This window comes from Primulina tabacum, chromosome 5 (genome assembly GCF_025594145.1).
Source record: "Primulina tabacum isolate GXHZ01 chromosome 5, ASM2559414v2, whole genome shotgun sequence".
NCBI lineage: Eukaryota > Viridiplantae > Streptophyta > Magnoliopsida > Lamiales > Gesneriaceae > Primulina > Primulina tabacum.
The window spans coordinates 8,515,173-8,540,315 of record NC_134554.1 but is presented as its reverse complement, the minus strand read 5'-3'; the positions used below and the strand labels follow the sequence as shown (position 1 = coordinate 8,540,315).

Genomic DNA, 25,143 nt, shown 5'->3' with positions numbered 1-25,143 from the left:
AAAATAAAATATTAAGTATGTTTTAAAAATACTAAAATTAAAATGATACAAAAATAAGTGAAGGAAAAAAATTCATGTTGTTGGGATTATATGAATAAAACGGAAAAGCATTTACTAAATTATAATAGGGGCGCATTTGTAACTTAAATTAATAGGTGTGGGCATTTTGGTCATATGATTAACAAAATTTAGAGAGTGATAACACTTATTTTCAATATTATCTCTAATTAAAAATTATAAAAATCATTAAATAGCTATATGTGTATTCTTGCAATATTCGGCGCCTATAAATACCTATTATGTGAAAATAATTTGTAAATTTAATTTTAATTCATTTTTTGAATAAAAAAGTATAATATAATGATCTAAACCAACGGAGGAACTAAACATATAAAATTTATATAAAAAAACATATAAAATTTATATATCAAAATTATAAAATATTTAATAATAAAGTTAAAACAAATTAAAATGATAGGATGCATGTATAACATCCTTATCCGGAACGCAATCATTAAACGGGAACACATAATACAAACCGAATCAAATAAACTTACTTACCACCTCATCGAAAGCATAATGTAAATCTGAAAATAACAACCGACTTCCTCTTGCAAGAACCAAGTCTTAGCCTAATCATTGTCATGTTCATCTGACTCGTCCAATCTGAGATTTATCTCATAAAAATAGGATGTCCAAGACAAAAACAATCATGTGAAGGATCTAATTGTCCAATACATAAATATGAGTGTGCAAACCAAATGTGAAAATGCATGCTCGATAAATCCAAGATCAAATACTAGAATTTTATGCTCAGTGTAGAGATGTTGGGGTATGTAGTTTCAAATCTGTCGTAAAAAGAAGTGATTCTCACACTCAAATCGAGAGATTTACAATGTCCGAGGTCAACGTAACATTAAGTCTCGTCAAATCAGAAATGACTCTCGGTGCCCAGTCATTTAAAAAAATATGTTGAGCGTCCCTAATCAAACAAGGCTTATACTAAATACTAATATACTCAAACATTATAAACAATACAACCTATATGTCATGATTATATAACATGTGTCGGATAATAATGACAAAATAAATATGCAACAAATAAAAATGTATACTCTTTGAATATCTAAGTATTTACGTACCTCTAAGCAATCCTAAAATGCCTAAGATCCGATGCTCGATATTACAACCAAAAGAATGATATTACTAACTTTTCATATTCAAATACTAATTTCTATGTAGTGTGCACATATTTTACACATGCTCTAATATTCTTGCAACTTTTCCCAAAAACATTACTAAAGAAGTTTAGATTATATCTTCGTCCATCGATAGTCTTTTGGGAGACGCTTGCTTTGTCAACCGATTCTCGAATTGCCGTCTACTCCAAAAGCGCTTCGAAACTTGTCTCGACTATAGAGACCGATTTTACAAATATATATAATCTAAAATTGAGATAGAAGGGGGAACTGTGCATTTGAAATGAAATTCAGATGATCTATTTATAGAAAGAGTTCGGAAGCTCCAAGCTCTGATATTCGAGAGGTTTGAATCGGTAGAAATGTTCAAACTGACATTTTCTGATTTAATAACCGATCTATTCCAAAATAGCAATAGGTCAATATAACATATATGCGCATGTAATATAAAAAATGCCAAGTGTGTGAAAATTTCATACTACTTTTAAGAATCATCTAAAGAAATAATGTATTTAAAGATGAACATATATAGATATTCACAGAGTCACTGAAAAATGATTGGATACATACCGACAGTGGATGTATATAGGGTAGTGTCCTCTCTCCAACGCGTGACAGACAAACACTCTTTTTTAGGGTTTAAGTGTTGATGCTTCTTCTCCGTCTCCTTTCAGGCTGAAACAAACCCCGTCATCGCCTCTCAAATCACGCGCAGAGATTCCATAATCCCTTTGTTAAAACAACCTAAACCAGAGGAAAATTTCTGACAGTACGAAGGAGAAAGGAAAAAGGAAGGGTTTTTTTTTAATCGAGGTTTCACACCTATTATGGCCCGATACGATGTTTTCAGAGACGGCGGCGCTCGACCCGGAGCCGTCCTCGTCTGTGGCGGTGATTGATCGGAATATTGAGTTCCATTTGGGGACGAAAACGTATAATGGTTTCAGCAATAATAGCAGTTTTGGGTTTAAGCTGGTGACTTTGAATACAAATTCCGAGTTGGCGGCGAAACATGAAATGCCTAAGCTTTCGGATAATTTGGGATTGGATCCAGAGTTTAGTTTGGGGATTACATTACGCAGAATTGTGAGTTGTTTGTTTCATGGGATTGCTTCAATATTATCCACTTTATGTGAATAGATTTTCGTTGTACATTTTTTTGTCTATGCTCCAAAGTTCTGAACTTTATGGTCATGTTATATCACAGCTCTACTTCAGTGTCTGTATGTTTGAATCTACCTATCTATCATCTTTATTGATTTTTAAATGAGATACTCTGTCTTTATTTTCTTTTGCCACTTTTTTCCATTTTGCAATTAACTTTTGACCTTCTAAAATTGTTAGGATATGTGAGAGTTATGGACACGTGGAAAATTTTGATCAGTGGATTGATTGTTAAGCCCAAAAAATACGTATTACTTTCAACCTTTTTATTTGTTCACTTAATGAGCCCATGTAAATTGATTTTTCCTCTGTTGACACCAGTCATAAACTCGATTTATTGATATGGGTTTGCCGATCGATTGGAAATCATATATGATCTATGGATAGTTTTAATAATTTGTCAGTTCACTAATATAGATGTGGTTAAAGTGTACCTTCTGGATTACAAATTCTTTTGTGGTAACTAACTGCATGAACGTAGGCCTTATACTATTAATTTCAGGGAGCTGGCTTACGCAATCTTGGAAATACTTGTTTCCTTAATTCGGTGTTGCAATGTTTGACTTATACTGAGCCCTTAGCTGCTTATCTACAGAGTGGGAAGCATCAATATTCCTGTAAGCCTCTCCCTCTTTATGAATTTGTTGTTGTGTTACATTCAGAAAAAAACGAGTTTTAAACTCATCTAATTCAGCTTTCTGTAACCTTCACCTTATATTATGTTAAATAATGCATTGACTGAATTCTGTCACTCTCTTGACTCTTGTTATGGAACATATTTGAGGCTCTTCATTCTGATTTTACTCTCATGGTCTATGAAGGTCGCACTGCTGGATTTTGTGCTCTATGTGCAATACAGAAACATGTAAGCCGTGCTTTACAATCAATTGGAAGAATATTAGAGCCTAAAGATCTTGTTTCCAACTTGCGCTGTATCCTATTGAAGACATGCTCTGTTTATTTTTCTGTAATAAGAAGATGATGGGTCTCTTGTTGATTTGAACTCAAAGCCGATCATTTTATTCTTACCTTGATCGTTGGAGTTTTGTTTTTTGCTGTTTGCTGATGTGTTATTTCTCATGTTAAATAAAATACTGGATGTTTTTTTTCCCTAATTTTCTTAATTTTTTCTACATGATTTGCTGATCTTTTAGCATTTTCCGACCATATAGAAATGTTATTTGACTTATTTCTTTTAAGCTTGGTTAGTACATTTCCTTATCTTTATCATATCATTTCTTTTTCTTGATACTTGTGAGTGACCTTTGTCAAGTGATTCAGATAATGAAACGACCATATTTTAAATCTTATTACCAAATATTTTTTTCTCTCAAAATATTTGAAGAAATCCATGACAAATCTCACATTGTGATGATGTTGTCTATTTAGTTTGTAATCAATTGTTAATCTACATTTCCTTGAGCTTTCTTTAGTTAATTTCCAGGTTGGGCTTCTAGCTTCTTTGAACCTTCGATTTTGTTTTTAAGGTTTGAACCCTTAATTGAGATATTAGGTATATCCCGGAAGTTTCGTAATGCCAGACAAGAGGATGCTCATGAGTATATGGTCAATTTACTGGAATCCATGCACAAATGCTGCTTACCATCTGGAGTGCCTAGTGAATCACATTCTGCTTATGAGAAAAGTTTAGTCCACAAGATATTTGGTGGTCGGCTTAGAAGTCAGGTAATTTGTGGCTTTTATAAATGTTAAGGTGTCAGAAAATGTTTATGGAGGTTTTTCCTCCTAATTTCACAGGCAATTTCAGAAAAATGGCTAAACACCCTTTTAAAAAAAATAATTGACAAAACAATCCCTTGTTATTTTGGAAAAGTTCAAGCTACTCCCTTAGGGCACTACCACCCTAACAGTGCATCTAAATGTGAATATTTAATAATAAAATATGGGGTCCACTGAAAAAGCAACTCTTAGATGCATCATTGGGTGGCAGCCTGAGAGTAGGATCTCATTTACCTGTTATCTCACTGGTGTAGTTATTTTGCTTCATACTTTTTACGGTACCTTACATGCTGTCATTTGCTTATACCCAATTTAAGGGTCTTTTTTCGTCTTTATTTTGTGGTTTTAATGACACTTGTGCCATTCTTCTAGGTGAAATGCATACAATGTTCCTTTTGCTCCAATAAGTTTGACCCGTTCTTGGATTTGAGTTTAGAAATTGCAAAAGCAGATTCACTGCACAAGGCACTCGCTCGTTTTACAGCTAAAGAGTTTTTGGATGGAGGTGCTAGCCAGTACCAATGTCAGGAATGCAAACATAAAGTTAAAGCTCTTAAGCAGCTAACAATTCACAAGGCACCTTATGTGCTTACTATTCACTTAAAGCGGTTTGGTTCGCATATACAAGGGCAGAAAATCGATAAAAAAATTTCTTTCGGCCCCACCTTGGACTTGAAACCATTTGTAACTGGTCTTTATGTAAGTCCCCGTCTTGAATATCTTTGTATTTTTACAAGTCTTCTTTCTTTCTCTCCTTTCAAACCAGGCTCTGTAATTAAACTATCGTTGTTTGTGATTACTTTGAAGTCCAAATGATCCCCAGTCCTTTGAACATCGACATGATACACGATATCTTATGAAACTGTATGGAGCACATTCACCTTTGATTAACATTATTGTGTTTTTACTTGCTTTGATCACATAGTGATACCTAAGGAGTTTACCCTGAAGTTAATTGTCTGCAATCAACATAGTACTTTCTATTTGATTTTGTCTCATATTGAGTGGCATTTCTGGAATGCAATAAATGTGATCGGTGATGTTTTGGTATACTTGGTGTTAGCTGATATTGTTGGCTTACTTTGACTCAAAAGCCGGAATATGTATATGGAAGACAAATATAGTTACTAATTATTTAAAATTTTTAGTTTTCAGCAACATTTATGAAAACTTGTTTGTCGGTCATGCCTGACCTCTTTTTCCTGCTGTGTTCATTCTTTCGGCTGTATGATTAACATTTTGATGTCTTTTAACACTTGTCCATTTTGAATTTTACAGGATGAGGATCTCAGTTACACTCTCTATGGTGTTCTTGTTCATGCTGGTTGGAGCACTCATTCTGGACATTACTACTGCTTTGTTCGCACTTCAAGTGGCATGTGGTATTCTCTAGATGACAATCAGGTATGAAGTAATAGTGTTTTACAAACAACCAACTAATTTGAATACATGATTTTCTTGGTAATTCATGTTCTAGTTTGCTATTTCAGTTGAAAATTTGAAATGGTTTTATCTTTTATTTTTGTATAATCATCCATATTTGAATCGAGTTCATATGCCAGTCCTTGTACTTTGTCTGGAAATAACTCTTTGACGAGCTCACTTATTATGATTTTTAATAGGTTGTCCAAGTTAATGAGGGGAAGGTTCTTGAACAAAAGGCCTACATGTTGTTTTATGTTCGAGATATGAAAAATTGTATTGCAAAGAAACCAGTTGTTGTACTCCAGAAAGAGAGTAAGGTAGCCATGAATGCCTTTGAAAATGTAGTGAATTCTAATATTGACCAGCAGTTGAAGGGAAAGATACCGAATGGTTCAATTGAGAAGTCAGATGGTTCTCTTCCTGTTGCTTTGTCCGAGAGAGGGACACTTACCGGCCGAAAGAGTCTCCTAAAAGAATATCTTTTCAGAATGTAAATTGCTCTATGGGTGTTGATCACGTGTCCCGACTGAGGGATGCTCAATCAGAACCTTCGCCATCAGTGCCTCCAGTAAAAGATTCAGTGGACTGTTCTGCTGCCAATTTCAATTCTTCTGGCAGTCAAGCAATGTTAGGTTCAACCTGCGAAGTTTCTCACTGTGATTACAGTTTGGGCGATGATCCCAAAATTATTGGCAGCCAAAAGGGAGTTAGTGTTGTGCAGGATTTGGACGCATCTGCTACGGAGTTGCCAAACTGCAATCTGCCCAAGGACTCGGTTAACAAGAAAGAGTCTGGTGAATTTGTGGCCATGCCACCAAGGTGCTATAAGAATACTTCCAATGAAAATCATAGTAAACCAGCTGACCAGCCACAGAACAGCAGTGATTGTGTATCATCTGCAGATGTTTGCGGCATTGCAGCCACAAATTTGATGATGGTAATTATTTGCAGCCTGCTATGACTTGGTTTTTTTTCCACCTGGCTTTATGAATTTTTTCTTTTACGCTTTTCTCAGCCTGTGCTGTACATCGCTAACTTTTGCTTGGTTCTTTTTTTAAGTGTGATAGCACAGCTATGCCCACTAGAACAATAGAGGAAGCATCAAGTAAAAAGGGATACTCAAATTTTGCAAAGCGAAGCAGAATTGAAGAGTCTCGGGTAGCTCTCTCATCTCGGTTTACCGCATGGACAATTATGCATTTGTTGACAGCTGAAATTTTAATGCTCTCCCTTCTCCCTCTCCAATGTTATGCCATGTTTCTAATTGTTAGTTTCTAGGTGCAAGGTTCACCTGAAAACAGTGGTGACTCAACCTCATTAGAAACTCATGGAGGCTTACAAAAAGGGGACAGTTTTGCACTTACCTACCACATCAGAGTCCTTGTCAAATGGTATATCAAATAACAAAGAATCTCGACTTAAAGTAAAAGGGAAGCTTTTTAAGTGTCAGATTTCCAGAATGTCGCTGAGTTCTAACATTATATTTGGAGTGCCCTTTGCCCTACAAAAGCAAAAGCAAAAGCAAAAGCAGAAGCCAAAGCGAAGAAAATCTCACTCTCTGCAACACAAGAATCTCAATTTCAAACAGTTGTTGGGGAAAAATGACTCCCCATTGGATCTCGTGCAATTTAATTCTGACAAATCATTACCTCTACCCAATGATCATAATGCTAACTCTGAAAGAGAGAAAGCTGAATGTTGCTCAAATGATGGAGATAAAAACTCTATTGTACGAAACGGTGGTTGTAATGATAATGTTGCAGGTGGTGTTAATGATGATGGATGCAAGGAGAAAGTAGGCCAGAACGGTGCCATGCATGCAACTGTGAATCCGTCACAATTAAGGCAGGCTACTGTTCAAGGGCCTGGTAATTCTGAGAAAGAAAGAAGGGAATCAAGACAGAATAGTATTACCATGACCATGCTTGAAGAAACAACTGGTAAATTCCATTGCAAATTCGCAATTGATATTCTATCCTTAATCCATCCATAAACTAAAAAATCATAATTTATTCTTTTATCTTTGATTGTGTGAGTTTCAGTTGCCCGGTGGGATGGCATCGATGTTTTTCTTCCAGAAAATATGAAACCAAAATCGGAGCCTTCTCAAATTGGTTACGTTGGGGATGAATGGTGAGTCTCTACTTGTTCTGATGCCCTTGGCTAAATTAAACATATGGGTCAAGAATCATCTTATTTTGAAATTGAATTTCGAGCATATTTTTTTATGCAAACATGATATCAGTCTGGTACCGGACTTATTAAAGCTGTTCCGCCGAAAATTTGTGACAAGATATAAAATTTTAAATCTGTTTCGGATGATGAGACAATTAGGTTTACATTCGGTGTTCACACTCAAGTTCTCGCAAAAGGGTTATTTTAGGTTATGTTGAAATGTTATAGTTGTCTTTGAAGCATGATGTCTTCAGGGTTTTCTCCAATCAATGGACTCAAATCATGGTATTTTATTGGGTTTTCTACGTTTTTTTGCTTTAATTACTGGCTGTCGACAGTTCTTCGGTCCACTGGAAGTTTTCATTAGATCGATTACCGTTGTTTAAGATTTAAAAGGTATATGCATCTGTAGCATGTCAAATTTTTGAACTTCATTCTTCCAATACCAACAGGGATGAGGAATACGACCGCGGGAAGAGGAAGAAGATCCGGGGCCCCAAGATTAGCTATGACAAACCGAATCTGTTCCAAGAAATCGCAACAAGAAATGCAAAACGAAAGAGAGCGAAGCTGCACCGATCTAACTTCGCAAACCAACCATTTAGGATATGATGGACCAGTGGGGACAAGAGAACCTTATTTTTTCTTACATTAAGGTTGCACAAATTTGTTGTTTGGGGGATTGTTACACTGCTTCCAGAAATTAATTTAACGATTATAATGGCAATATTTGTTGTATTATTTTTTTTTTTAAATTTAGGCCTCATTTTGAGCAGAGGTTGAGAATTGCACAATCCATGAGCTTTCTTGTTTGGTCCTTAATGAATTAAATGACCAGAAACTACCGTCTGCTCTAATCTCTATGGTTCTTGTTTGTGATGATTGTGCTTTTGTGTTGTATTCCTCGTTTGCAAATATTTCTGTTCTGGAAGATAGTTTTTGCCGAGGATGTATTTAATTAAGAAAATTGGTATGAAACGTATTAAAAAAAAAAACTCTCACAAATATTATTTTGCATGCAAAATGCCCGAATCTAATAAGAACTAATAAAAGTTTAATACACATACCCTTGAAAATCCTTTAAATAAGTTTTCTATGTAATTTTTACCATTTAATTTGTCAATTTTCTTTGCAGCACAAATACAATGTGGCATATATTCGGTTTCAATATTTTATTTCATGCTGCAAGACTAATATTACGTATTCATTTAAATAAATAAATAAATAAAATAGCATATTTGAACACCAATTGAAATATTAAAGCTGAAATACAATTAATGGAAATTAAATAAATTAATTAATTTGATGAGAAGCCATTTGCACGTCCAGATACATTTATGTGACAATATTCGTTACAAACCATTTATTTAAACTTTTGATCGAAATCAAAAAAATTTGGTCGAAATTTAAGTTTCGATTTCTTCTTCCATCAAAATTTTGCAAACAAAAAACTGCAAATTACATAAATTTAGGTTTTATTTTAGTAAAATCATAACTCACCAAGTATTCCCATTTCCCATATTTTTAAAATTCCTAAAAAAATTTCTCCATCCCCATGTATACATATAGTTGAATTCATGGAAAAAAAAACTGTAACACACATAATTTTTTTTATTTTACTCATCAATAATAAACAATTTTTTATTAGAAAATAACTACCTCGGTTGAGGCATCTGTTTATGATTATTTTCCTATCTAAATTTATTTTTGTTAGAAAAAATTAATCGATAAAATTTCCATGAATTTTGATGGATATATATTAGATATATGTATGTATGTCCCAGTGGACACGCAGCTATTTATGGCAGCTGAGTTGACTTCCCATCGAGTTGACTTGGTCCAAAGTCTATAACCAACTTCACACGTCTATATTTACTTCAATCAAATTAATATTCTTTCACCAGAAGATGTGTCCCAAAAATATAAAAATTGATAATTTTTACTCACTTAATTTCTTCCACGATATCTATTATTATTTTTGAAAAAAAATTATATATATTTCATATATTTATAATTTAATTTGTTTATATATAATTTTTTGAAATAATTGGATATATCTTATAAATAAGACTAGGTCTTTATTAAGACATAATAAAAAATAATATTTTTTTATGGATGATCTAAATAAGATATCTGTGTCACAAAATACGATCCGTGAGACCGTCTCACACAAATTTTTGTCTTATATATTCTCAAGGGTTCGATCAAAATATCTTATATTTGTTGTCTATTTGTATTATTTCTCTATATAAGATTTTATAATATGGTAGTGGGTTTATTTAAATATTTTGTTTTAAACAATATTTTTATTTATACTTTGAATTAGCTTTTATGAAGGAAAAAAATATTAAATACTTGGAAGAAAATAAAATGATTGAAAAAAATTCATCCATGAAATTGAGACTAGCACTAGTATTATAATGTAAACGTCCACATGTTATTATCAAAATATTTGATTTCCCATAATATAATTATTTTTAAATTAAACATAACAATATAAAAACTTTAAAACACAAAAATAATACAATATTGTTACTATAACATTTAAAAAAAATTAGATTCATACTAAATTTTAATATTTTTTTCGATACATCTAAATTTTAATATTTAATAAATGTTGATTGTAGAATAAATATTTGTGGTGTCACGGTGTAGTAACAAAATGATTATTTCAATTCAGATATTAAAAAATCAAAAAAAAATTTGTTGTAAAATAAATATTATAAAATTTTAAAAATAAAAAATATATTACTTAAATAATTTTTACTATAAATTATATAAAAAAATCTTATCAAGATAATCTCTTTATTTTTTTATTTTACAATGATTTTTAACTTTTTACATACAAACTGCTTAAATATTAATATTAAAAGGTAAAAAGCTTAAAGATTAATTGGTTCATAGTATCAAATGCCGAAAATGGTAAGACACAAGATCAGAAAACAGAGTGGATTCTGAAATTCCAACCGCCCCCCGCCTTGAATTTTCCGCACTTTTTCACCGAATTCCACAAGATTCTCAAGCCCATCTGGGAAATATTTGTTATGTACTTCGCAGTTTTTCGATTCTTTTTTCATCCTCTGTCAATCTTTTCCATATGCATATTTTCTGCTAAAAAAGCTACAGATTTTCTGCGTTAAGTGAATATATTTATTTCTGATTTCTCTGCGAGCTTTCTGGGTACTTGGATTGAAGCGTTAAAATTTGGAACTTGATCCCCTTTTCTCCTTATTTTCCTGGATTTTGTCTCCTTATGTTCTTTCGGCTACACCAAGCTCTTGATTTTGATTTCATATACAGTTTGTTTTGTGTCATTTATCTCTATTGTTTCCGTCACTTTGAAGATCAAATCCATTTCTTGGGGTGATTTCAGCGGAATAATGGGAGTTCAGAAAGATAGGGTGAAATTCAATGTTGGCGGCCGGAACTTTGAAACCACGGCCACAACCCTGGGGAACGCTGGCCAGAATTCCCTCTTCGGCTCTATGTTTGATGAAAATTGGGGTCTCCAATCCGACGCCGTCACTGAACACTTCATCGATCGAAACCCGGATTGCTTTGCGGTCCTTCTTGATCTCCTCCGAACAGGGGAGCTTCACATACCCTCAAATGTTCCTGAGAAATTGGTATACAGTGAAGCCCTGTTCTATGGCCTCTTGGACCATGTCAGGACTGCGAAGTGGGGCCCATTCGACGGGAATCGGCTCCATTTGGCTCGTACCATTGTCGGGCGGGCTCCAGGGGACGGCACTGCCATTCGGGCCGGACCAGATGGTGGCTTCTGTGTGGCTCATGGTAGTATGGTTCATGTGTATGATTGGATGCTGGAAGAGCACCCTCCTATTAATCTTGATTATCAAAGGGTGAATGATGCGATTTGGGTCGATCCCAAGAATGTTGTCATCAGCGCCTGCGAGAGGTTAGGCCGAGACGACGGAGGAATGGGATTGTTCAATGCATTGACGGGAGAATTAAGGTTTAAGTTTCACGTGAAGCACGAAAATCAGGTGAAGAGTTACACTGGTGGTGCATTGTGTACTGATTCATATTCCAAGTTGTTTTCTAGTTGTAAAGGTCGAAGCAACGAGTATGGGATCGGTGTTTGGGACCAAGTAACCGGAAAACAGATAGATTTTTTCTACGAACCGAACGGATGGTCACTCGGTGATGCTGACAAGTTGCAATGGTTACATCGTACAAACTGTTTGTTAGTTTCAACAATGTTCCCAAGAAAAGATTATTGTTACGTTAGCTTGTTGGATTTTCGGGTTAAAAACATGGTGTGGGGTTGGTGTGATATCGGGGATTCGATAAATGAAGAACGAAGGGTCAGGGATGCGATAGCGATGGAGGAAACAAATTCGATATGCGTGGTGAATGAGTATGAGGATTTGGGATTCATAGATTTGAGGAGTTCTGAAGGAACTGTCAGGTGGAGTTCGAGAAGCAGGCTTATGAAGGGCCAAATGCCGGACGAGCCCTGCTATCCAAAGCTGGCATTGCACGATGGACAGCTATTTTCGTCGATGAATGACAGTATATCGGTGTTTTGTGGTCCCGAGTGGGTATTGACGTCGAGGTTGAAGAACAGTCTGGGTGGTTCGATATTCGACTTTTCGATAGGCGGGGATCGACTTTTTGCACTACGTAGTGAAGAAAATGTTTTTGATATATGGGAAACTAAGCCTCCACCAATTATATGATTTTTGACAGATTAACCAAAGTTTGATTGACATACATTTGTTTTGAATGCTTCCACTATATTTCTTGGATTACAAGTGATGTATACTTTTAGGTGATTTTGTAATTATAGAAGAAAACGAGTGTTGCCTGCAGTTCACAATGTACAAAGGTATCATAATGGCATAAGAAATTGATTGCTCAACAAAAATGTTAAGGTTTGTTTCTTTGCTTCTAGCAGAAAACACTAAATGCACAAACCATGGAGAAACCTAACAGTTGTAAATAATAGATCGAAATAAAATAAAAGAATGTGAAAAAAAAAATACAAACTATTTATAAACATGTTAACTCAATAAATATATATATATTTTTTGAAGCGTACAGAACTATTATTTTTTTAAAAAGCATACATTAAATATAAAAATGGAGAACATTATTTTGATAACAAAAAATCTGCCCCCTTGCAAATTTCTCTGGGTTATTAGTCGAAAACCCGGCAGTCCTGTTTAACTGGGTCAGGCTTAAGCGAGCAAATTTTTACCGAGCCGGATTGACTCGCGTTCCGGTCGAGAGTACTAATTTAACATGTTGTTGACATTAGTAGCATTGTCTTTCCCCATCTATGAGATTGATGGTTGCATTAGTCCCACGGAGTCCACCGTGATCTATTACTATTAGCACATACTACAGAAGGTTACAACTTACATCTATCATTTTCGTGGCTTTCTAGGACCGCAAAATTTAGTGTTTGCCAAGTCTCCTCGAATCGGGACATCTTCTTTTCGCCCTTTACTTTTCCAATACTGATTCTTATCCTTTCTAGTGCACATATCCATTACGGTGTGGTTTAACTCGATTTGTTACGTAATTTACTTGCAAATGAGAGGACCTAAACAACTTGATGATATGATACTCTTATTTTGGAAGGAAATATAGTTTACATCTTTTGCTAATTTAAAAAATGAGATATTTTTGGCTTAGTCTAATAGGTCATGTTATGGGAAGGTGGAAAGTGGGGGGGAGGAAAGGAAAATGGTGGTTGAAGAAAATACTTTATTTATTTCTTTCTCTCTTTATCACCAAACAACTCAAATAGAATATAAGCATCATGCTTTCTTTTGCAGTTTCAACCACTTTATGCATTCTCTCCAACCAAAGAATATCGATAATTTGGGAATCATTTATTTAATCTCTTTGCTTTCTCGGGCAAAATTAGTTTATGATCGACTTTAAACACTCTATCAAATGGGGTCAAAGGGCTGTGAGCTTTTAGCTGTAGATGCAAAACTTTGAGTCAGTTCATGTCCAAAATTACAATGTCAAAGTTACTCGACTACAACAAACAAGTTCTTGCAGAAATTTCATTAAGTCCTTACATTTGCCAAAGAAGTGAGCACTAAAAAACACAATGAAAATTGAAGGGTGTTTCTCCTTTGTCCTACGTAATTTATTTTGGATTGCAGTAGAGATTTGGGTTTTAATTTCGAGTTGTACGGGTAAAAACATGAGATGTTAACACACATGCTTTCATATGGCCATAGAGGATCCAATTGTCCTAGCAAAACAGGGTATAGATCACCCAGTGGCAGCTAACATAGAGATTGCCCAGAGGAACTTGACTGTGACTTTCACTGGAAAGAACTTCGTATTTTCTATCAATAAACGAAGTTGTATATCTGATCATGCAGCTGATGATGATCAGATTTAGGATTTTTCTATAAAACTTAAGTAAGAATACAAGACTTTTCTTGTTGTACATGAGACTCTGACAACTCATTCGACAAAAAAAATGAATCAAGATACGAACAAAAATGCAGTGCCACCACACTAAAAAATCACGCATAATTGGGCATTACTTTTTTAAGGAATGTGATTGGTTGAGAGTCCTCAGGGGAGAGTTCGTCGAAAGCGACGTAGTTTTGGTCCTTGTCGTAAACATGACATATGGTCAGAATTGTCTTCATCAAACGCCAATTCCATGTAGCTTCATTCAGGTACTGTTAAGCATTCAAAATAAAACTTCATAGAAAATGAGCAAACATAATAAATCGAAATTTGGATGGTAATAATAATACCTTCCCCCAGTTTTCTTGAAGCGATTTATGAGCTTTCCTCAAGTTATAGCTAGGAATTCTCGATGATATGTGATGAGGAATGTGTACGTTGATATCATGACAAAGAATTTCAATCCTATCAAGTATCACATAGAAAAATGGATTCATCGAGAGAAGAAAAGATAATGTTGGGTAACGACAAATGTTGTCACTGTCCTTTATGATCGTCTATGTATTACAGTAATCAGCATATGATATTGGGCTACTATACATTTTAAAAAATCTGAGTTGCACCTTTATTAATAGCTTTAACTTTAAATGTATTCGCAAACCTTTGGCCCCACATATTTCTCTCTCTTTTCTACTAGTTAATGATTTGATATTAACTTCTCCCTCGACATCTAATTCATTTAGATTTAGGGGGAGAGAAAATGAAGCACTCTTACCAACTCGGGTAATCGCAGTGAACAGTTCCATTAAGCTGGGCCTGAGCAGCATTCCACTCATTTGAAGACTTGAAGGGTATATGAGGAGCAGTGTGATGGACCATTGTGAAAGTGCTCATCTGCGAAATGCAAACAGGTAGTTCGGGTTACATATCCAAAATATGGAGTAAGAACTTGTTGAAATATCAAAAGATTAGATGATAAGATGACTTTTTGATTTGTTATCATATCATCTTTCATGTTTAAATTCAAATTAGATTAGATTAAATAGTATTTTGATTTGGTAGAACTTCTATATATTCTGATGTAACTCTTCGTTAGTGTTCATTCAATAAAATAGCCAATTCCCCATGTCTTTCGTCCATTAACAACATGATATCAGAGACAGGTTGCCGCCGATGACAAAATACGGCATGGGATCTATCTCCGACGAAGACTCCTCATCCAACACCTTTGGATCTTCGAATCCAGTATGCCTGACCACTGGGTTTCGGGAATCATCCACCGTCCCAATCACTTGCCATAAATTAAATGACAAGAATATCTTTCTTGGTCCCAATCCTCGATGTTATTCGTCTGTGGAAGAGAAAAAGACAAACTCGACATTCAAAACATGGAGATCCGAGAACAACATGGTTATGTCATGGTTAATCAATTCCATGAGCCCAGAAATTGGTGAATATTTATCCTATAAATGACACAACGATGGACATCTGGAAGCCACACGAGATATGCATTCCTCCAAGGAGAACACTTTAGAAATTTTTGAAATTGAATGCATGCTCCATGATTTACGCTAGGGGTGATGCTCCATGATTCTAGGTACCAAGCCAACATCCAACCTTTGGACAGTATTCTCCGAGGTAGGTCTTGAAGAAAGCGATAGCAAATGCATGTTGGGCTCACCCACTTCAAAACCACTGAACGACAGCTCGGCCCTTACTTCTCATCAGCCATCTTTCTCGGATGATCCTGCAAATGTCCACTCTTCCGAGAACACAACGGTACAATTGTTTCAATCCTATAGGCCAAAATTTTATATCACTATGGATGTTTCTTTTCTGGAAATACACCATTTTCACAAAAAAAATGTCATGGGGAAAAATAGAAAAACCAAATTTATGGGAGATCAATGAACGATTACCTAATGTGATTCTTGAAGCTCCTACCAAATTGGTGGAAGAAAATAACAAAAAAACTCAGCTCGCTGAATCTGAATCATCTAAGTTTGAAGACATGATTTCCAAGCTGGGTATGATTAACATCTACGATCCAGCTTGAGGGTGTGTTGAATATCAAAAGATTAGATGATAAGATAACTCTTTGACTGGTTTAGTTTAGATAACATTTTATCTTTCGTGTTTAAATTCAAATTAGACTAGAATAGATAGTATTTTGATTTGGTAGAACTTCTATATATTCTGATGTAACTCATCATCACTATTCATTCAATAAAACAGCCAATTCCCCACGTCTTTCTTTGATTAATGATGCTAATATACAACCAATCTACAAAACTAGAGATACAGGAGAGGTAAGGTGAGACAGGTTGATTGGTAAATCAGGTCAAGATCGTGGTTCTCTTTTCTCTCGTTTTAGTAATAAAAGGATGTTCATTAAAAATTCACCCAAACGTGGGTAAATAGGGCAAAGGTTTTTTTTCGAGTGGTTTCAATTTAACACCATCTCTTGCATTTTTTCAACTTTTAATCAATTTAACCCCATCTCATACTTTGCATTTTCCCACTTTTAAACGTGTGCAATAATATTATGACATCATCATAATGATATAATTAATTGATTTTGACTAGAACTGGCAAAATAGATATTCCAATAGAACTAAGAGACCAAATCAATTTTAAAGTTGATGAGTTCTTGGGTTAATACAACAATGTGATAAACTATCAAAAGCACATCCTAGGCAGGGCACATCCAGGAATTAAGGAGGGGAGGAAGGATAGATCGGTAGAGGAGGTAAGGAAGGTCGAAGGATGATTAAACTGATTTTTGGAGGTGAAACACGCAGTTTTAAATATTGCATGTAAAATTTCAAAATTTTCCATTTGAGGTGGACGCTTGACCCTACTAAATCCTCCACTAAATCTTGAGAACATAACAAATGGGCCATTTGCATAATATCAAAAAAGATGTTAGAAAAAAGCATTACCCAGAAGTGATAGCCTAACCACGGCATCAACCAGAACTTGACCCAGCCTATGACTCCGGTCTTGTATATTATCAGCGGCCATCCAATAGCCATAAAAGCAAATACACAGGCCAGGCTTATTTTCACACGGTTAACTTCATTAGGTCTGAACTTCTTCAGATCAAAGTGCCACATCAACCTGTAAGATTATTTTTCAACCAAACACATATAAAGCGAGATTTTCAATGAAACTCAACAAAGATATGTACTGAATCTTACCAGTGAGCAATAGACATCCATGTTCTGAATGGGCCATATCCAAAGATAATCGCCTTTCGAAGTGCTGGTGAAGACTCAAATTCCTCTCTTTTAACAGGGTGCCAGGCCGTATCCTCTAGCAACCTGAAATATAAAGGTGAATTAAATTATCCCATTTCACATTCTCTTCCTACCTCTACTTCCTTGGTAATTTGATATTTTAGTTTTTTCCTTATTTTTCTTAAAATATTACTCCAGCTTATAAAACAAATTATAAGTTATAACTTTTTTTATTTTTCTGCATTTGGAATCATTCACTTGCATTAGTAATGTCCATATCTACGGCTGGCAGGGACACAAGTCTCAGTCTTTATACATAAAGACAGGGTAGAGTGTGTTTTCTAAAAGTTGGTTTGCCTTGGTATTTGAATTCAAGACCATTGCACGCTCCAAGTTCCACACAACACATTCAACAAACTAGAAACTTCATATTTTAAAATTTTGTGTTAGATTAATAAGAAAATCTTAGCAGCAATTATTGGAAACACACAGTAAGCCACTGGACTCCTACAACATTAGATCGAAGGACTGAATAAACATAAAAAGATATTGAAACTCTACCAAAATAAAAAGGTATCAAGAAACAGGAAACTAACATATTTGTTTTTGCATGATGCCTATCATGCTTAAATCGCCATGGTTCATAAGGGTATATCAGAGGCATGAAGGCCAGAGTTCCAACAACATCTTCCAATAATTTGTTCCGTGAGAATGATTTGTGTGCACAATCATGTCCTATAACAAAAAACTTCACAACGGCCGAAGGGTGAACATAAACAAAAGTTAAAACATTGTACATCATCAAAGAATTCGGTGAATTGACATGAACTATAAGATATTTATAGGATCATAAAAAAATTTAAAGCATTTCCAAGTTGCAAATTTGCAACACAGATGGCCTTTGCCTTTACTGGGCCGAATTTGATGTACGGGGGGGGGGGGGGGGGGGGGGCGTTTGAAAATGGATTCCTTCAATGTTTGTATCTTTATTTCTTCCACACTTCTAAGGATCAATCAACTGAAAACAATGAAGTGCATAGGAATTATAAGAACATAACTAACCCCTGTAATAGCAGTACCAGTCCAGGCCCAAGACAGAGGAAGAAGATACCATGGTGCTTTGGCTATCATCCAAATCCCCAAAGAATAGGAAGTTACAGATACCAGTACAGACTTCCATGCTTTGATATCATCTATTTCGAACACCTTTTACACAAATAGCAAAGGTAAAACATTGGGAATGTGATGTAAAACTGGTACATAAAGTAACTGAATTCTCTTTGTTCTGGTTGCACTTAACCATGTTTAGTTATAGAATCACAAGAGTTTTTCGTTAAAGGGATGCCTCACAAGAGTTTTCAGCTAAAGGGAGCGGCATCCCAGTAGCTATCATGAAATGAACCCAAGTCATTATTAGTTCTGAGGTACTTAAAAGGGTTCCAAATAGTAAGAAAGGGTAAGAACTAGGTAAGAAGTTGAGGGTATAAAACCACCCTGTCAACCTTTTTCAACTAAGTAAATAACTAACTGATAACTGTAAAAGAGAAAATTTCTTGCTTTAGAGCAAAAGTCAGAAAGAAAATGTGTGGATTAAAGAAGCGTAAATGTAAACGTACCTTTCTTGGTAATGTATCGATTATATCTTTTATTGTTACATTATCTGGTAGAGGTTCTCCAATCTGCCGAAAGCCATAATTTTGACATAACTGTAGTCTATGCTCTGTGCTATCAGTTGGAGATGGTGCCACTGAGACAGCCTTCGCTTTCACAATTTTACACCTTTTAAAGTGTATGAGACACGGTTTCTGTGCAGTTCCTCTTTGAGGTAGATTTTCCCACTTCAAAAGATATGTACCTGTTTTTTATTAGACAATGAATAAAAATATGTTATTTATACACCGTAAAGTAACATGCCTGCAAAGACGAAACATGTTAATCCAGGATGTATGAGCAATTCCAATGGTGGTGGACACTGACTTGGACAAAATTCGCCATAAAAATTCCTTGTGAAGCAGACTTTACTCAAAAACAGATTGATTTGTGTCCATTTTCCCGTTATCATCGAAGTGAAAATGCGATGAAGTGAAAATACATTCACACAAATGCGCACATGGCAATAACTTGTGATCTGATTTTCAGAACTTCCCATATCGAAACATCACTTTCTGTATTTTGTTGTTCCTCCTTGTGTTCCAACAAATTTAGAGTAAGACTTCACAAGAATGCCACTCAAGAAGGAGAGGTAAATATCTTCTACGACAAGAAAAGTCAATCATATGACAATAATTATAGCAAGATTCATTGCAATCTCTGTACATTCGTTCATTTCCAAATTCCAATTCATCCTTATAGCAGGGTCCATTGTATTTTGTCTTGTTTGTCAGCGTCATTCAATCTCTCACTTATTTTAGTTTCTTCTTAGGACTCCATGGATAACATTAGAAAATAGAAACTTTGCACAAAAAAACATTAATTCCTTCATCAGCGCTTCATATTGCGAATGAAGGAAGACAATGGCTTCAAGTCAGGAGCCAAAGTTACTCCTTAAACCATGTTAGAACAAGAGGTGCAAAAGAAAATATGAATAGAAAACCAAAAAAACTTGCAGTTCAATTCAACCCTGAAACCACATTTTACATTAAACACACCAATAAATAAAAAGATAAAAGATTACCCAAAAAAAATAAAGAAAATAAAAACATAACCTGGTGAAGTACAATTTCGGGCATCAGCTCGTTTGCCCGCACACTGCTTCTTTTGGGGTCTCTAAAAATTAAAAACAAAATGAAATTCTCCAAAAATAAAGCCTTGAAGAGAAAAAGAAACGACTTTATGAGTGTGTCAAAGATAAATTCAGTTTTCGCATACCAAGAAAAGAAAGCCGGAGTGTGCAAGTCTACAAGCCATGGAAATACAGAGAACATGAAATTTAGAGCTTATATATATTTGATGGGCTTAGGTTGAGTGGTGGATAGAATTTTGTTTGGGATATCGTACCAATAAGAGTTGAGAGCCATGAGTATCGATGTGAATGATGCACATTCTTCCTTTTCCAACTCTTCTTGCAGATTTTGCTCATCCTCTACTTTGTCGTTTTATTTAATTCAAAATAAAATAAAATAATAATAATAATATATGTGTACATGGATCATGTAAGCATGTAACTTCTCTTCTCCGGCATTTACGAAAACCAAGAATTAGAAGCTATGAACATTGATTAAAATATTGAAAATCGATTTATTTGCACTAAAAATATAACCAAATAAAAGTTTAATTTATTAATTCATACAAACTTAGCTCTTCTTGATCCTCATCGAACGAGATTTAGAAATCAAAGCTGTTTTTATATATATAATAGAATGAACCAATTTATAATCTCATTTTTCCGCAATATGGATAACATATTCCTCATTCTTGACTTGTTAACTCAAAACAGGAAAAAACATTAACATGCCTAACAATCATCATATGATTATTTCCCTCTTGACAAAATTATTAAACCGATAAAAATTATGTAAAACGAAAAGTGGGCTCGAGACACTTAAAAAAATGAGAGTAAAACGAGAAAATATGATAAAATGGGTGATTGAATATGATATTATCATCAGATCAAAACAATCTCTAATTTTTTTATTTTACTTAAAAACTACTTAATCTATATCTATATCTATATAAATATACAGATTGAATTGTGAATTTCCTTTATTATCCTCGTTAAAATTGTATTCTAATGACACTTTGTCTCCTTTTTATGTAATTAGTTAATTATTATTAATCCATTGACTAATTATTATTTATTACTCTTTCACTCAATTTCATGGCATGACTACAAATAATATCAAAGTATTTGTTCAACAACTAATGATTCGAATCAATATGTAATAATATTATTTATAAATTTAATTGGTTTTGTGAAAATACCTTACAAATAATAGTAATAGTGTTATAAATTCTTTTATTAAAATAATCAATATGTAATAATATTATTTATAAAATTAATTGGTTTTGTGAAAATATCTTACAAATAATAGTAATAGTGTTATACATTCTTTTATTAAAATAAATAATACAAATAATTTATATTTAACAAAACTGAAACATTCTTTTATTAAAATAAATAATACAAAAAATTTCAATATATAATAATATTATTTATAAAATTAATTGGTTTTGTGAAAATACCTTACAAATAATAGTAATAGTGTTATACATACTTTTATTAAAATAAATAATACAAAAAATTTATATTTAACAAAACAGAAACATTCTTTTATTAAAATAAATAATACAAAAAATTTATATTTAAGAAAACAGAAAATAAGAAATTATAAATTTATATGTCGAGGTTTAATCTATATCTATATCTATATTTATATACTAATAATCTATATATTTTTAAATTTAAAATTAATTACTTTAATATTTACATTGACACCAAATTCACCGGAAATCACTATCATAAATACATGTTTATTTATTTATTTTTTTTTTCATCTACTCATTTAATAATAATCATTAATATATTTTTATTTTTAAATTTAAAATTAATTACTACATGTTTTCTTTTTCATATATTCTTTTAATAATAATCATTAATACATTTTTATTTTTAAATTTAAAATTAATTACTTTAATATTTACATTGACATCAAATTCACATAAAATCACTATCATAAATACATGTTTATTTTTTATTTGTTTTTCATCTATTCATTTAATAATAATCATTAATATATTTTTATTTTTAAATTTAAAATTAATTACTTTAGTATTTACATTGACATCAAATTCACATAAAATCACTATCATAAATACATATTTATTTTTTTGTTTTTTTCATCTGTTCATTTAATAATAATCATTAATATATTTTTATTTTTAAATTCAAAATTATTTACTTTAATATTTACATTGACATCAAATTCACAGAAAATCAATATCATAATGTTATAAATTTAAATAAATTGTTAATATTACGAACATTAAGGTAATAATGGGAAAACGAATAGAGATGAGTGTGATTAAATAAAATTAAATTATTAATAAATATTAAAGTCATATAAAACATTTTTTTCCCATTTAGAAGGTAGATATATATAGATTACTTATGTATCAACAAAAATACGTGATTGAGAGAAAATGTTTATATGTAAGTGATTTCATTGCAAACATTTAAGTTATTTAATCAATTTTCAATATATGATGCTAAATACATATTACTAAATAATATATTATCTATTAATTAATCTATTAAATATATGACTTTCATTTGTGATCTTACTATTATATTATTATTATTTTTTGTTTTAAAATTTGTCATGTTAATGATGTTATTTAAGTCATTTTTTATCTTAGTTTAATAAGATCATTAATAGTGTATTTAACTCAATCAAACTAATTATTATTTTACTTTACTTTTAAATTTAATTTTAATTACTTAAATTTATATATTGTCGTCAAATAATAATATTAAGACAAATGGAGATCAGTCAGACTGAATAAAAATAAATTATTAATAAATATTAATGTCATACAAAATTTCTTTCTCCCATTTAGAATAAAAATATTTTCAGACTCTTTATGTGTCAATAGAGATATGTGATTGAGAGAAATGTTTGTCTGTAAGTGATTTCAAACACTGTTTTTAAGTTATTTAGTCAGTTTTTTTATAAATACTGCTAAATAAATATTACTAAATAATATGCTCCATTTGATCATTTTTTGTTCTTGCAATGAGAGAAGTTTTTTTACCCTAGCGTTAACATGTTTGATTGTTATATGTCATTTGTATTGATCATGTAATTGTGTTTGGATTGTTTATGTGATTTGTTTGTTTGCACAAAGAAAAGAGAAACAAAATCAAATATCCAACAAAAATGGTTATTTTTCAATTTTTTATTGTTGAGATATTTTGTTAATTTTTAAACACATATTGCATGTTTTCTGTTTGCTTAGATTACTTAGTTTGAAGTGACTTACAAAATATTAAAAAAATTGAAATATTTCTTCGTTTTTACTTTATGTCTCTGAATATCAAGAGATAATATTTTTTATTTATTGAGGCAAATGTATTTTCAAACTTCTGTCTATAAATCAATATTTAATTTTTTTACGACATTATTATATTTTCTAATCAATTTTTTTTACTTAGATTGATAGAAGGCATTTTAATTTGAGTTTTTATTTTCTTGCTTATATTATTTTTGTAATATTATTTATTATGAAAATAATAGTTGAACTACAAAATTTGGTAGGTCTAAGAGTCCTATGATGAACGACAAATAAGGATAAATTATTAAAATATATAATATCCAGTAGATTTTTGGCATGCGATTTTGTTCTAATTCAATGATTATGCATGATTCTAAATTTTAATTATATCACAAGTTAACGCATGCTTTGTTGTTGCTATATATATTTTGTCAATAGTATAATATTTTTCTATGGTTTAAGAAAAATTGTGTGACTTTGAATTATATTTTTACGGCTGCTTTTCTAAATGGTTTTATTATGATTTCAAGGCACCATTTTTCATTTGTGTTTTTTTAAAGAAGTGTAATGAATATCTATAAAACGACGACATTAATAAGGTGTCTTCTCTTTATTTGAAAAAAATATTGGAAAATTTATACAAATTATGAATAATATGAGTTAATATTTAATTTGAGAGTGATTTATGCTTTTTATTGCTCGTATATACTTCAATTTCTTTGTTATTGTACTAAATAAATTATTTTTAAACTTTGAGTTATCATTTTTTTTTATCGAGGTTGTTTGTGTTATGATTTTTTTATTCGTTTTGGTTAGTATTGTTGGCGGTAATTGATTTTTCTGATATTATATGATGTGTCTTGTTGTTTATATAAAAATAAGTATGAAAGTATAGCAATCAAAGCCACGTATTTTGGGTCTTCTGTTATACGAAGAGAATAATAAATGGTTTCTGTAAATTATATAATTTCTTGGTTTTTCATACATATAGTATACGAAATGCGTCAAATTTTGAACAAAAAAGTTAAGACAAACATAGTGGATGAAAAAAAAAGACATGTTAAATAAAAAAAATAATGTTGGGTATTACTATGTTGGGTGCAATAATTGTCCCTGCTTGGTAGAGCCGTCGAACCGTGGTGCTTGAGCTGCTGTGCGGTTTAAAAGATTTGAGTTGCACCATTACTACTAGCTATAGCTTTGGTAAAGCGGCAAGCGCTCGGCCCTACAATTGGTATCAGAGTCAAGGTCACGGGTTCGATTCCCATTGATTGCAAGGAGTGCAATTATTGGGAGGGATATTGTCGGGTGCAATAATTGTCCCTGCTTGGTAGAGCGGCCGAACCGTGGTGCTTGAGCTGCTGTGCGGTTTAAAATATTTGAGTTGCACCATTACTACTATCTATAGATTTAGGTAAAGCGGCAAGCGCGGTCCTATATACTATGTCCTAATTTCTGTATGATATAATTCAAGCACATTTTTTTATAGATATTTTAAATTAAGTCCAACTAAGTAACATGAAACATATACATATATATTAAATCATATTTAAAGCGAAATATTAAGATCAAGAATGATTCAGATTTAAATTTAAACGAAGCACAATGAAGAAGAAATTGAAGAATTGTATGTGTACGTTAAGTGTTATATATTGATTATGTTGTTACTTCATGGTTGTGCGACATATGGATGTCATATAAAATGTCAATATTTCTCAATAAAATAGTTTTCAAAAAGAAAAAATTATTCATTCAGAAAAAGAAATACATAAAAAACAAATTGTGCATAATTCTCATTCTAT

General features: G+C 32.6%; 3 protein-coding genes across 3 annotated transcripts; 2 read left to right on the top strand and 1 right to left on the bottom strand.

Moving 5' to 3' along the window:
* The first annotated feature begins 1,794 nt into the window (after nt 1-1,794).
* LOC142546197 (uncharacterized) lies at nt 1,795-8,347 on the top strand. The gene is given in 13 exon segments (XM_075653778.1): nt 1,795-2,285; nt 2,866-2,980; nt 3,185-3,295; nt 3,877-4,049; nt 4,476-4,802; nt 5,382-5,507; nt 5,726-6,020; nt 6,023-6,465; nt 6,588-6,686; nt 6,807-6,869; nt 6,871-7,468; nt 7,571-7,661; nt 8,156-8,347. Coding segments are annotated over 13 exon segments (2,847 nt in total). The 5' UTR covers nt 1,795-2,039; the 3' UTR covers nt 8,316-8,347.
* A 2,249-nt stretch (nt 8,348-10,596) lies between these two features.
* LOC142546196 (BTB/POZ domain-containing protein At4g30940-like) lies at nt 10,597-12,598 on the top strand. The gene is made up of 2 exons (XM_075653777.1): nt 10,597-10,749; nt 11,077-12,598. The coding sequence occupies exon 2, from the start codon at nt 11,084-11,086 to the stop codon at nt 12,404-12,406; it is 1,323 nt and encodes a 440-aa protein (XP_075509892.1). The 5' UTR covers nt 10,597-10,749; nt 11,077-11,083; the 3' UTR covers nt 12,407-12,598.
* Nucleotides 12,599-14,045: 1,447 nt separating this feature from the next.
* Nucleotides 14,046-20,438, bottom strand: LOC142546195 (omega-6 fatty acid desaturase, chloroplastic-like). Its single transcript, XM_075653776.1, has 10 exons — nt 20,219-20,438; nt 20,056-20,116; nt 18,967-19,205; nt 18,413-18,556; nt 17,947-18,098; nt 17,312-17,434; nt 17,054-17,231; nt 14,887-15,005; nt 14,462-14,576; nt 14,046-14,383 (listed from the first exon to the last, which is right to left on the bottom strand). The coding sequence occupies exons 1-10, from the start codon at nt 20,255-20,257 to the stop codon at nt 14,222-14,224; spliced, it is 1,332 nt and encodes a 443-aa protein (XP_075509891.1). The 5' UTR covers nt 20,258-20,438; the 3' UTR covers nt 14,046-14,221.
* Nucleotides 20,439-25,143: the final 4,705 nt, after the last annotated feature.